A 15,177-nucleotide genomic window follows, 5' to 3' on the forward strand; every position below is an offset into this window, starting at 1 on the left:
GCCCTATCTGGAATCCATGCCTGCGAATTGATGTAAGACGGCCAGACATTCCCCCATTTCAATCTACCATCATAATCTAGCTTTTCTACTGGCTTCACGTAACCTTCTGCGCATCATAGTTGCAATTCTTCCCTCTATTATTATTTTTCTTACTTCCAAAGCGAGGAACGCGCTTTTTATTTTCCTCTCTTCTTCCCACCTTCCTCTTCGCGGTCTTCCCTGCAATGTTCAAAACATTTTCGCTCCTACTTCTGCGCTAAACACTTATTTCCTTGCCTCTACTGCCGGGCATACCCCCAGCCCAACAACAACACAAGATTGGCCTCTTTAGTGGCACAGTCCTAGGGGTAGTCATACAGGTCACCTAGTTATTTACTAGGAAGTGCCCTGATATCCAAATATTACGATAACCTTCTCTATCTCTCTTTTCAGCATAGTCGACTTGCACGATATATGTTTCCGCTTCAATTCTCCTGCACCGCTTCCTGAGCTTGCATCCCTTTTGGACTGAGTTTGATGTGCTTGTTTGGAGACCACAAATGATTCAATTCAGCGCACATAACTCACGAGATTATATTGGGTAATTTGCAAATACAGACAGGCGCGTCTAGCGATTCCATCGTCCATTAGCCAGTAAGTGGCGGTAATTATCATCGGGTACAAGGAGCGTTATCCTGAAAGCAAATGTCGGATAATTCAACTTTCATCCGCGCTGATCTATAAACATACCTACACTGAGCGGTTCATTTACCATGGCAACAGTGGCTTCTACATCGGTAATGAATGATCAAGACACCGAAAAAGCGCCTAGGGCGGACCATAGCCCTTCCCGATTTACTGCAGTGAATGGAAAAGAGCCCTCGGTTACTGCGGGATCTGTGCCCACACCGGCTGTTACCGATTGCGCCGTTGAATCCTCCGATGTCTTCGTACGAAATGGTTTAGATGCGCAATCTCGCCTCGACGAACAAATACAGGGGAACGGGAACGCTGAGAGCGGCAACAGTGCTAATGATTTAGAAGAGCCCCATTCTCAGCGGTCACCTTCCCTGAGCGGCTCGTCGGGTCCCAGCAAGAGCAAACGCAAAAGATCGGAATCTGGGGAACAAGAAGAAAGCCATGGTATGCTTCGCAGGGCTCCGAAAAGCCCGGTTCTGCGTTCGGATGATACGAACCAACCCCCCACTCAGACATCTACGTCGAACGACACCGGCATGTCCCATGGTGAAAGCGATATCAAGCATCCGTCCCCTTCTACTCAGCCTCGATTAGAGGAACATGGGGGTGATACTCGAACGCCACCCGCAAATACAACATGGCATGATTATGATTCCCAGCTGGTACATCAAGCCCAGCGTGCACAACAGTTTGACGCATCCGATGCTCAATTGGCCGAGGCACTTCAGCGTGAGGCCAATGGCCATGATACGGCTCAAAAGAATTGGAGTACAAGCGGTCGTCCAACGGAAGGGCCAGCACAGAGTGAGCAGCCATCCTCACTATCTGTACTTCCTCAGGAGCGGCCTCAGGCAGCCGTTCAAGTTGCACCCAAGAGAAAACGCGTGTTTAGTAACCGAACCAAAACAGGCTGCATGACTTGTCGGAGGAGGAAAAAGAAGTGCGATGAACAACATCCTGCCTGTAAGTTTGGTGATATGGTTTCTGTAGCTATGTTGTGGTATCGTTACGATCTAACTTCATCGGTGTTGTAGGCAACAACTGTATCAGGGGGGGCTTCTTGTGTGAGGGCTATTCATCTCGAAGCACCTGGCAAAAGCCGTCGAATGCGAAAACTCCAGTTCCTCTACAATCCAAGGAAGGTTATTTGGATGTCAATTCTCAGTATGTCCACGATCTAAGTCAGCATGACCGGCAACAAACCTTGCCGGAACAACTTGATCCAGGGAAAATCAGGCCTATTGTTGTAGACGAAAGCGACCGGGCAACTGCCTCATTCAATACTAGTCCTACAGGAACTAATTCCGGTCGCGGTCCATGGACGAAACGCAGCTGGGGAAGCACAGGCCACACTTCCTACATCTCCGATCATGTGGCAAAGCCTGATTACCGCGAGGTCCCCTCGATTCATGAATTATCCCGGGAAGGCCATGCTAAGTCTGATTTCCCAATCGTTCCTCCTATCAGAGAGCTTTCTCATGGAGGCCATTCCAAACCCGGGGCAGTCCCACTCTTCCAAGGAGGGATAGATCAACGATCGGCACATTCAGGGAACGTGGACACTAATAGCCCCCAGGCTCAGGCGCGGATGGCACTAAGCATCGAACATCAGTTATCTACTCGTACGTTATCGACAGAGGACACCGAAAAAGATAAGATGATACGTGGTGACCTCTACCGACCTTATGATGTTCACCTCGTGGAAGAAAGGGATCGCTGCAAGGCCGCCTTATGGCGGTTCAATAACGCCTGTAACCCTATATCGGGGTTAAGCTCTAAGGAGCAAAGTCGACTGTTGAAGGAAGTGCTTGTTCCCCCAGGCTCAGCTATCAACTCACCTCCTGGTTTGACTTCATCTCGTTCGACAGGGTCGTTAGGGCAAGGTGCTATTGTTGAGGCACCTTTCTACTGTCACTATGGGTACAACGTGCATATCGGTGAAGATGTCATGGTCTCAGAAAACTGCTTGTTTGTTGATGACTGTCCTGTAACGATTGGTGCCCATACCTGGATAGGTCCCCGGGTTACCATACTTACATCGATGGCCCATGCTAATATGCAAGAACGCAAAGGCTCACAAAGCCGATATCAGGGGCGCCCTGTTACAATCGAGGAAGATTGCTACGTTGGGGCTGGCTGTACGATCTATCCTGGTGTTCGACTACGACGCGGGGCGTATGTCGCTCCTGGAGAGGTAGTAAAGTCAGACATCGTAGCCTATGGTTTTCAGGGACTAAAGCCAAGTTATATGTGATTTATTGTGCAGATCTGTTGGTACGTACCAGCTGGTTTTTTTGGCTTTCAGGATACCAAATATTTTCTACTTGTCTTTTTATCATCAACCTTCAGCTTCGCTTGTAATTATACTGGTTTGTTCTCTGCATCCATTCTGAGAGATCTGGCTGGCTCAGAGCACAAGGTGTGAATCTTTGACATAACGTTAGTTTTTCCATCGACCCCTATTTGTATTCTTTGATAGCATGAGTGGTCCGCAGGCGTAAGTGGGGAAATGATGTCTGTCCCTTTCTCAACAGCAAAGCAGCAAGACACACAAACATCGTTATAGAAGCATTGTATTCGATGGCAGACTTAAGTAGTACTTTAGCGGACATGGATCATCAAATGTTTAATAATATGCCCGTAATGGAAATGTATGAAAGCCCAGTAAGAGATGGGGAAATATAATAAGATTGACAGGGACAAGCGGGAAAGAAGAAAAAGGTAATGCGTTTTGCCTCCGTTTAGTTTTATAGGGAAATGAAGCAACGAGCTGATGCTTTTCGATAGATCGACAGGCTCAATCAGAGATGGACTTTTGACATGCAAAAGACAAAAACATAATGGGGGGATAAACAGCAAAGTGGACACACTCGTTACAGTCATGATTTCGCTCGGTCTTGTCACAATAGCTTAAGAAAGCCAATCCAGAAAGTCGGGCACGAAATAGCTCACAATGATACCAGCTCCTGCCCGTAGTATACCCTCTGTGCTCTCGAAAGCCATTGATTTCAGATCGAAAACGCCAGCCTTAGCCCCTGCATGTATCATGGCATATTCTCCGCTAACTTGGTACGCGGCAACTGGCATGTCTTTGGCAAGCTCCTTGGCATCCCGTATGATATCCAGATAGCTACTAGCGGGCTTCACCATTATTATGTCTGCGCCTTCCCCAATATCGCGCTGTATCGCTCGCCGAGCAAGCCCCCGGCCACCTGGAGGCAATTGGTAACACCTGCGGTCTCCAAAGGATGGGCAAGAGCCAGCAGCATCTCGAAAGGGACCATATAGACATCCGCTGAATTTTGCACTGTATGACATTAGGAGGACACGATGAGCGATACCAGCTTCGATAAGCTTGAGTTTTATGGCGCGAACTCTGCCGTCGTTCATATCTGACGGAGCCACGCAGTGAGCACCAGCGGCAGCATAGGCGAGGGCTACATCTGAAATTCGATCAACAGATTGTGCGTTATCGAGCGTCCCATCCTCACGTAGTATCCCGCAATGACCATGTGAGGTGTATTCACAAAGACAAACATCCGTCACGATATAAAGTTGAGGAAAGCGCGAACGAAGAAGGCGGATGGCCTGAACTACTGGACCGGTAGGATCATCCGCAGCGGTTCCCAGCGCATCCTTTGCAGATGGATGCAAAGGGACACCGAACAGAATCACGGAACGCAGTCCTTTCTGTACCAATGGTCTTAGAAAGGGAACTAATCGATTCAACCCTCGGCGATACTGATTTGGGAGGGATGGAATAGGCGTCTCTTCATCAGGGTTATCGGTAATGAAAAGGGGATAGATGAGCATCTCCTGCACACAATCAGACCATGATACTACAGGACTAGATCGCAGTACGAACCTTGGTCAACTGCTTCTCGGCTTGCCATGATCTACTCAATGGGTGACTATAACCAGAATGAAGCTGACTAGAAATGTCACCAGATATGCTAACACTGGTCGCAGCCGTGCTGGTATATGATCGTGCGGTAGCTTGCGACCGTGCATGGGATATTTGAGAACTTCGGTCATCCTGAGCGTCTCTGAATGCAAGGTCAGAAACAAGGTTTGAGAACGACATGATGAGGCTATATTGAGTAGAATGGTTGAATTCGGTTTCTGCTTGAAGGGTTGAACAATTATTTGTTGCTTAGATTAATATTGGGCTCTGAAGAACGGTGCCAGTGTATGGGGTTAAAGTGTTGAATATATTGACTTTGATCGTTATGGCCATGTACGTGGCAGGAATGTAGTTGAATGTGCAGAAACTAAATAAAAGTGGTCCGAACGATTTCCGTGGGGAGGTGGTAGCTTACCAAGAGCGTCTGATTACTAAAACGGCATGGAACTGTGGCATATCAGTGTTGTCTGGATGCACAGTAAAAGACCTCGGTCCTCCCATACCATAATAATTAGAAATACATATTCTTAGTAGCTTAACATATTGAAAGTGAATAAAATTGAATATTTAGAAAAATACTTTAGACTATGCCTAAAAAATTAATTTTTAAATAATCTTCCTTTCATATAGAAGAAATATTTATTATTTATTAAGCCTAACATATCTGATTTATAACATAATAGATTATTTAGCTTTTCTTTGGAAGTTGTAATTGTATCATTATTATATTAATTTAATATATATGATGGCGAGTAACATGACTGAGGCACATGATGTAGTTTTTACCTACTTTATTAATTATATTTTATTTATTTTATTTATTTTATTTATTTTATTTATTTTATTTATTTTATTTATTTTATTTATTTTATATACTCCTCTTCCTTTTCCTCTTATATTTGATATTCTAGTTTAAATTTATTAAATAGAATTATTTAATTAGCTTTTATATAATATTAAATATTATAATTAATTGATTTTTTTAATTAATACTGTAAGTAGCTAGTTATCTAATAAAATTATTAATATTTATTTAATATATATTTATTTATAATAAAACAGCCAAGATAAAATAGCCTAAATTAAATTTCTAAAAAAGATAATTAATTAATATTTTTTCAAATTATAATAATTAAAGAAAGCCAGGCTGGCTCTGTTTTATATAGAATAAATTTAAAGTAATATTAAATTATTTTAATAAATAAAGAAAATGATAACTATAAAAAATTATCTAAAAGAAAATTTAATGAAATATATAAATAATACTAAAAAGACTTTTAATTTAATTCTTAATTTTACAAATAAGATAGAAATAAAACTGAATACTATAATTAATAAATATAATATTTTTATTTAAAAGCGGGGTAAGCTAGTTAAAGATATAATATATAAATAATATTAATAATATATTATATAATTTATAATAATCAAAGAACTGAGACTTTTCAATTTGAAAAATATTTAAAAATTTCTATATTTTTAATATTTAATAATAGAAAGACTCTGGTCTTCGAGAATTAGTTAATTATAATATAATAAATATTAAAAATTAATATAAATAATTTAATTTTTTTTAATTATTTAATATATATCTATATAAATAACTGCTGTAAAAAATATTTTTAGAAATATTTAATTTTAATTTTATTCTGAAGTAACTAATCTCTATAAAAATATTATTAATATATTAAAATATATAAAAATAATTTTTACTAATTTAAAAAAACTGGTTCATTATTTTATGTTTAATTAATAGTTTTAGACACTAGTACTTTCATTATTTTTATTTTTATTAATATTTAAATTTTTTAAATTATTAATTATATTTTAAGCCTGAAGCCCGAGGACTGTATTTATATAATAATTAAAAAAATATTTATTAAAAATAGAATTATTTAGTCAAGAATTATCTAAAGAAAAAGATAATTTAAATTATATAATTAAAAATTATAAAATAAATAAATAAATAGAAATAATAAAAAAAGTCTTTTTTTCAAATAAAGTAAAATTTTATTGAAATATATTAAACTTACAGATTCTGCTAGACTAAGAAAATAAGAGTTCTATAATAAATATTTTAGTATTAAAGAATAAGTTAATAATATTTATTTATATTTTTAGTGAATACTAGAGCCAGTATATTTATATATATAAATATTAATTATGATTAAATTAAAATATTAATTTCAGAGTAAAACAATATCCTTCATAACCAAATATATTATAATAAAGTTTAATAAAAAATTATTTTATTTTCCGTATATATTATTCATTTTAGTTTTATTATTACTAAATAAGAATTTAATAATATAAATTTTTCTAATTCTTAATCTCAGTCAGTATAATATTATATTAGAAAGAATATAATTTATAAAATATAAAATTTTATTTAATTATTAATATTATTAATTTATTTAGTCTGACTAGCTTTTATTATAAATCAAAATTAAAATGAATTTATTATATTATATTCCTTAAAATATTCTAGATTTATATTTTAAAAATTAAAACTATCAGTAAAATATTATCTATTAAAATAAATATTTTTAAAAGATACTAGAGCTATTATATTTTATATTAATTTTAAAATATAAATTTATATTATTATAAATTTATTGAAACTCCCCGCAGGAGATTTTAACTAAAATAAATTATAATTTTAATATGAAAAACTCTAGTATTAGCACTCTGTTTTATTTTTAAAATCTTATAATAAAAATATTCTAAATAAAAACAAAATAATATTAATTAAAATTATTATATTCTACAGATATCATCAGAATTAGAAATCTAAGATATTTTTTATATTTTTAAATATAGTTAAAAAATAATTTGTAATAAATAAAATTCTGTAAATAAAGATTTTAAATTAAGGAAAAAATTAAATAAATTCTATTTAAATATTATTATAATTTAATTAATATTTTTTAAAAAGGTTAGATATTCGTCTACTATTTTATTCTCATAATTATTAAATAAAATTGGAAGAAGAGAATCTCTTAAAAATAATTTCCAAAAAAATATTTCCAAAGATTTTAAAAATTTTAAAAATTTTCATTATTTTTAATATAATGTTATTGATGTTTTTTATTTTTATAATATAAAGTCTAGAGGGGGATTATATCTCTATATAAATTATTAAAAATTAAATATATTAATTTATCAAGATTTTTATTTGATTTTATTAATTAATAAAATAATAAACTAGCTAAAGAATATTATAATCTTTATTAAATTTATATAAACTTTAATCTCAAGAATCTGACAATATTTTATACTTATTAAAAACATTTATAAACATTATATATTATTATTTAATTTTATTAAAAACCCAGCAATCTTCCAGCAATTCATTAATAAGATATTTATAAATTTTCTGGATCAATCTATTATTATTAATATTAATAATATACTGATCTTCAGTGATAATAAAATGGATTATAAATTTTATATATATTAAATTTCAAAATATTTTTATACTGCCGGTCTCCAGACTTTTATTTATAAAAAGTCTGCTACTACATTATTAAAAAATTATTATTATTTTTAAGTATTATTAAAACCTGATTAACTAAACTAAAAATTATTCTTAGATTTTAATTTATATTCGTTAAATTTACTATAATAATAGCTCCTGTAAAGTTAAATTATAAAATTTATATATAATTAATCATATATAAATTATTAAATGTAATTATTTATCTTTGAAAATTTTTTGGGAAAGAATATGATAATTGAATAGTAAACTTTTTGAAAAAAAATTATTATTATATTAAAACTAGCTAATAGTCCCTGATAAAAAAGATTTTTAGATATTATTATTAAAAAAAACTATCATTAATTATTATTTATATATTCTGAATATATAAAGATAATAACTTTTATAAGATATTAATGTTATTAGAATATCTAGAACAGAGATATCTGATATTATATAAGTAATTATTCAATATATAAATATAAAAATATTTATTATGATTTATTTTTAAGTCTGTTCTATTCTTTACTAATTTTTATATATTTATAATAATATATTTTAATAAATATTTATTTTTTTAATAACTGCTATAGCTATAATATAATTTTTATTATAATAAGTTATTGTAATAAATATATAATTTTATTTTATATATTAAATAAATATTCATACAGAATATAATATATTTATTTATAAATAAAATATCTATTCAAATAAAATTACAATTTAATTATTTTTAGTTAGGAAGATTAATTTATAACTAATTTCTAGAATAAATTTTATAAAATCTTATAAATAAAATGAAAATTTTATACTATATATCTCCCCTAAACTGATGGATAGATAGAGATTATTAAATAATATATAATATAATAATTTATTTTATTAATTATTTTTAAAATAATTAATTAAGATTATTATTTCTAATCAATCTTATTATTATTACTTTTCTGTATAAATCTAGTAGACTATTATTATTTATAATAAGAAGAAATTATAAATCTAAAATATTATCTAATTAAATATTTCTTATAAATTTATTTTTATATATAGTTATCTGAGATCAGATATAAAAATTTATTTTCTAAATAAATTAAATCTAATTTTTTATTCAGAAAAATATTTAAAAGACACAAAAAATAATATAATTAATAAATAAATTATTAATAGTTTTAGTATCTGTAATAAAGTCTATATTAATATAAAAAACTAATATTAGAACTAATTTTGATAAAAATTCTTAGATAATTAATATAAATTTATTTTAATTATTGATAAAATAAATAATATATATAAGATTTATTATCTAATATATATATATTTAATCTTTTATTTTATAAAATTATATTTATAAAACTTATTAAAGGCTCTATCTAACTAGATTTAAAATATTATTATTTTTATTAAAGTTAATAATTAAATAAAATAAAAAAATAATTGGTAATTATTTATTTTATAAATATTTATAGTATAGGATTAAATGGCTTGCTTTAAATAAAATAAATCATATATATTATTTAACTAGAAATATTAGGAATATTTTATTTATCTTAGTCTTCTTAAGTATTTACTGCAGTAGCTAGCTACTGCTGAGACTGATAAATTTATATTAATTCATAAAATAATAATATACCTCTGACGAAGAACAGCCAGTCCTAAAAAAAAATAATATAATAATAAATATTATAATTAAAATATATAATATTATTTTTATTTATTTTATTAATTATATATCATCTTATTTATTTATTTTGCTTATTTATATATATTTCTTTATACTCCTCTCCCTTCCCCTCTCATGTTTGATATTCTAGTTTAGATATATTAAATAGGATTATTTGATTGGCTCTTACAATATATTCATTACTTCTAAATTCAATATTCACGCGTATATACGTGATTCAATATGAATATAATTTTATCAGGAAGTTGGTTTTATAATAGAAACGATTAATAAACTAAAATGAAAGATTATTAAATAAATCAATATTCAGTGCGCCATTTAAATGCTTTTATATTTGTAAATACTTCTCCCTGAATCTTCATTTAGCATATTTTCGAAAACTTCTTATTTTTAGATATCATTTATATCTATTTCTCTCTGAAATCTGGTTAAGTATATCTTTAGAATATTTCTTATTCTGTTTCTTCCAGAAGGTAATATTTTAGTTTATTTGTACATAAAGGCAGAGCTTTATATCCAGTATAAGTTTATGTATGAAACAAGTATCTTAAAAATAGGTTCTTAAGGATTTTTTATATATAGGTATTATAGAAATTATTTATTTATTAGATCTTTTATATTTTATCAACCAGGATCTTGAGATATATATAGCATGCTAAAAATAGAATTAATTTAATAATAATATTAATAACATATTTTATATAGTGCAAGTATTTCTTCTAATACTGGAATCCTGTTTTTATACAGTAATCTAAATACTAGTTTTGGTAACATAATCAGTATATTTATTACTAAAGAGTAAAGATGTTTTTGTGATCAGAAAATATTACAAGACGATCCTTTAATTAAAAAGACTTTGGAATTAATTAATATATATAATAATATTTTATGAAATATACCAGTCTAATTAATAATAATTAGAGTAATCAGTGTAAGTCTAAATTTCAATCTAATTAATAATGAAAATAACCATATTATATACTTTCAGTAATATAAATATTAGTATAATAAAGAGTTAAGACTAGAACTATTATTCCAATTATTTATGAATATAATTATTCCATAAAGACCAGAGCAGAGCTATGTTAATATTAATAAATTCTTTAATATATATTATATATATCATTTTAAAGCCTACATGGCGGCTGATACTATAAAATCTAATGATTATTATTATATTAATATGATTTTAATAACGGCTGTTATTTGATACATAAAGAATCCTTATTAAACTATTAATATTAACAAATATTTTCTGTTTCAAAATTTATAATCTATATATATAGCAGGCCCTACCAAGAAAGAATTATTATAAAAATTTAATAAATTTCTTAAATCTTTATTTAAATACTAAATAAAGCTTATTTTTTAAATTATTATAGGAAAAAAATAAGTCTTAAGATTTTTTTACAATTAATTATTAGTTTTATATATTATCAAAATTTATAAATAATTATTTTTGATGATTTTTAAGGGTTAGACAGGAAATAATAATACAAAAATAAATTTCAAGAATTATATGAAATATTCTATAAAAGAATTTAATAACTTAATAAAGTATATAGTACTGGATATTTTCTAGAATTTAAATAATATTAAATATAATGTTTAGAAACTTTTTATATTCTGTATAATTTATAAAAGAAATATATAAGAGCTGAGGAATTAAAAATTTGATATATATATATATGATAGGATCTACTTGTTATGGTAGAAAGTCTGTTAACTAGGTAAGGAATCAGCCATGAAGTACTATAGATTTATATATTAATAATAAAAATAGTCTATATCTATAAAATAAACTGATTTTTGAGAGATTAGTAGCTTTCAGTAAGAAAATCAGTATTTTATATATATTAATAAAATATAGAATTATTATTAATAATCTTATAATTTTTATAGTTATTATAATATATTATCCTGATAGCTTTATTCTTAATAACTATATTATTTTATTATAGATTTTTCTTTTATTAAGATAAGCTATTTGGCTTAAATGTAAAAGTAATTTTATATATTTTCAATTTAGAATAGCAGGAACCTAATAATAAAAGATAAAATATTATAAAATATATAATATTAATAAATTTATGTATTATTTTTGTATGGCTTTACTAGTATTCAATTATATTTATATAAATAGATTTACTGTAGGAAAATATAAATAAAAAGGTTTTTATATTTTTTCTTTTCTTTTCTTTTTTTATTTTATAATTATTAAAAAAATTTATTTTGTATTATTAATATTACAGCTGGTAATTTATCCGAAGATTTTTATCAGTTTAATAATAAGAATCTCTTATTTTTAAGAAAAATAAAGATATATATTTTCTTATATATATTAGCTAAATCCTTTAATTTCTTTTTTATATAACTAGCAGGAGGAAGATTATCATTAACATAAATATATAAAAATAAATTATTTTGTTTTACAGAAGTATATTACTATTATTCTATCAAAAACAGATTTCTTTTATTTTTTAGAATTTTATTAATAAGATCCTGAATTAGTCTAGAATTTATATTATAATAATAAAATGCACTACTTTGCAGGCTAGACTAGTAGATGTAATTTTAAAGTTATATATTTATTATTCTTTATAGAAAGTCTTGATTTAAATATTTATATATTTATATTTATATATTATATACATGAAAATAAAATATATTAAACTAATTTGTATTTTATTTTACATGTATATTTATTTAATTCCATAGCTCTGATAATATTGAAATAATCTTGAAAAATAATTTTTTTATATCTGTATAAGAGCAGGGCTTTATATCTAGTATAAATTCATATATGAAATGAATATTTAAAGGGAGGCGCTACCGCCACACCAGCCAGGCTTCCTCTACACCGGCCTTCGCTCATGCTACACCCTCCGCCTATCTAAAAAGGCAAGGCTCATCCCCTTTATAATATAGTCTCTTCGATATCCCTCACCGCCTTCCCGATCCAGTATATTAGTGTCTGGGGTGTAAATATATGCCTCTTATAAGAATAAAGAACCCTATAATAGTAGGCAGTAGAATACTATTAGTTATAAGAACTAAGTCTTATCTTAAATAGATGCAACCTTACCTTATAAGGTAGGCAGAGGGTGTGGCATGAGCGAATACTAGTATAGAGAAAGCCTGGCTGGTGTGGCAGTAGCGTCTTTCTATTTAAATAGGTTTTAAAATAATATGTTATATATATAAATTATATAAATTAATTATTTATTAGATCTTTTATATCTTATTAATCAAGATTTTAAGATATATATAGTATGTCAAAAACAAGATCAGTTTATTAATATATTCAATATGGGTATTATTTAGGTAGTATTTTCAATACTAGTTTTAATTTAAAAAATTAACATGCTTATTACCAGAGACTTTTTAATAATTAAAAAAATTATCATAAGAAAATTTCTAGCTAAGATAACAAGATCAGTTAGTATATATGATAATATTTTATAAAATATATTGATAAGAATTAGTAAGAATTAAAAACTTAGTACAGATCTGGATAGCAGTCTGGTTATTAATAAAGATAATTATATTATATATTTCTAGAAATATAGAAGTTAGTAAAATAAAAAATTATAATTAAGACTATTAGTAATATAATTTATAGAATATAATTATTTAATAAGAATTAAAGCTATAGTAATACTGATAAATTCTTTAATATATATTATATATATTATATTAAAGCTTACAGAGCGGTTGATTATATAAGATTTTATAATTATTATTATATGATATAATTCATATAAGTATATAAGTATATACATAGATTTTAAGTTATTAATACTGCTTAAATATTTTCTCTATTAAATTTATAACTTCTATATATAGCAGGCTTTACTAAGAGAAAAATATTATAGAATTAATAATTTTAAAATTGAATAAATATGCTAGATCTTTATCAAAAAATTAAAGAAGATATATTTTAAATTCTTATAAACAGAAGGACACCAGGTCTTATTCAGAAAGATTTTTTATAATGAATTATTAATTATTATGTTATAGAATATCTAGTTATAGAAATACTAAAAAATATAATATAAAAAAAATTTAAAGATTATATAGAATATTATATAAAAAGCTCTTATAATTTAGTAAAATATATAATATTAAATTTTTTCTATAATTTTAGTCATATCAAATATTATTTTCAAAAGTTTTTTATATTTTATATAAGCTACATGGAGCAGTTATATAATAATATATATATCAAAAATTTGGAATTACTATTACTTATATCAAGCTAATAATTTTAGATAAAATATAGATTAAATTAATTATTTTAATTTATGATTATTTTAAATAGATCCTTCCTGACTGGTCAGGATTAAATAAATATTATAATAATAAAAAATTCTATAAATCTAATTTCAAATTAAATATAATTTTAATATTTTATAAAATAGTTAATTAAGTTCTATAATACAGAAATTTTGAATAAATAATATAAAGATATATTATCCGACTAAATAAACTAAGCTATATTTAATGAATAAAAATTTGAATATATATGTTTATTTCTACTGCTCAGCATGTTCATGTATATATTAAAATCAAAAATAGTTTTTTCAAATAATAAGATTCCAAATAAAGAAATAGATATTATTTATATATTTAATTATAAAAACCTCCTGTTATTATTATTTAGTAAATTAATATTATATAATAAATATAATATGAAAGATAATAAAGAGCCCTGTAGAATACTAGTTATAATTTAATATGTTTTAAAAATATTCTCTATTATAGTAATGGTTATTATACTAATAATTAAAACAATTATAAATTTCATTAATTAATATTCTTAATAATGATTATTTTTAAAGATTTTATAGCAAGTATAGATATAAATCTTACTATAGATTTTAAATATAATTCAAATTAAAAAATTATAGTAAAATATCTGTTTTACTAGACAGTATAAATCTTTTTTAAAGAAAATATAATATATATTTATACCAGATATCTGAGATATATAATAATAATAAATTAAAAAATTTTATTAATTAAATTTATTTAAATTTATAGAATAATAATTTTTCAGATATATATAATTATTTTTATTTAATTATATAATATGATTATCATTAATATATAAAAATAGGGTAGTAATCATAATCCAGATATATATTAAATATTTTCAAAAATATGTATTATAAAATAAGGTTCAGGATACCATCCGGGCTAAATATTTTATATAAAATATAATGTAACATATATTATTATAAATTTTTTATTAAATTATCCATAGTATATACAGCAGTGATAAATATAATATTTAAATTATAATAATAATCTTAGAAAAAAATTAAAATAGTCTAGTTTTTTTCAAATTATTAAATATTAAAACAAGACAGATATAAAAATAAATTTGAAATTATTACTAATTTATATTTATTATACTAGTTACTAGAAGTT

The 15,177-nt window shown here is 26.7% G+C and overlaps 2 protein-coding genes across 2 annotated transcripts; one reads left to right on the forward strand and one right to left on the reverse strand.

Moving 5' to 3' along the window:
• The first annotated feature begins 373 nt into the window (after window positions 1–373).
• On the forward strand, window positions 374–3,260 carry BO88DRAFT_156173 (acetyltransferase). The gene is made up of 2 exons (XM_025701561.1): window positions 374–1,641; window positions 1,713–3,260. Exons 1-2 carry the CDS (start codon window positions 753–755, stop codon window positions 2,930–2,932), a joined length of 2,109 nt encoding a protein of 702 aa, XP_025558704.1. The 5' UTR covers window positions 374–752; the 3' UTR covers window positions 2,933–3,260.
• Window positions 3,261–3,588: 328 nt separating this feature from the next.
• On the reverse strand, window positions 3,589–4,762 carry BO88DRAFT_457799 (porphobilinogen synthase HEM2; the record flags this gene model as incomplete). Its single annotated transcript, XM_025711007.1, has 2 exons — window positions 3,589–4,494; window positions 4,544–4,762. The coding sequence occupies 2 exons, from the start codon at window positions 4,760–4,762 to the stop codon at window positions 3,589–3,591; spliced, it is 1,125 nt and encodes a 374-aa protein (XP_025558705.1).
• Between the last annotated feature and the right edge of the window lie 10,415 nt (window positions 4,763–15,177).

Source organism: Aspergillus vadensis, assembly GCF_003184925.1.
Source record: "Aspergillus vadensis CBS 113365 unplaced genomic scaffold BO88scaffold_28, whole genome shotgun sequence".
Classification (NCBI taxonomy): Eukaryota; Fungi; Ascomycota; class Eurotiomycetes; order Eurotiales; family Aspergillaceae; genus Aspergillus; species Aspergillus vadensis.

What these genes read in the sequence shown, in the direction of transcription:
- BO88DRAFT_156173 (XM_025701561.1), top strand. Translation starts at nt 753, where the DNA reads ATGGCAACAGTGGCTTCTACATCGGTAATGAATGATCAAGACACCGAA. An exon ending in CGATGAACAACATCCTGCCT is followed by an intron (nt 1,642 to 1,712) that starts GTAAGTTTGGTG and finishes TCGGTGTTGTAG; the next exon opens with GCAACAACTGTATCAGGGGG.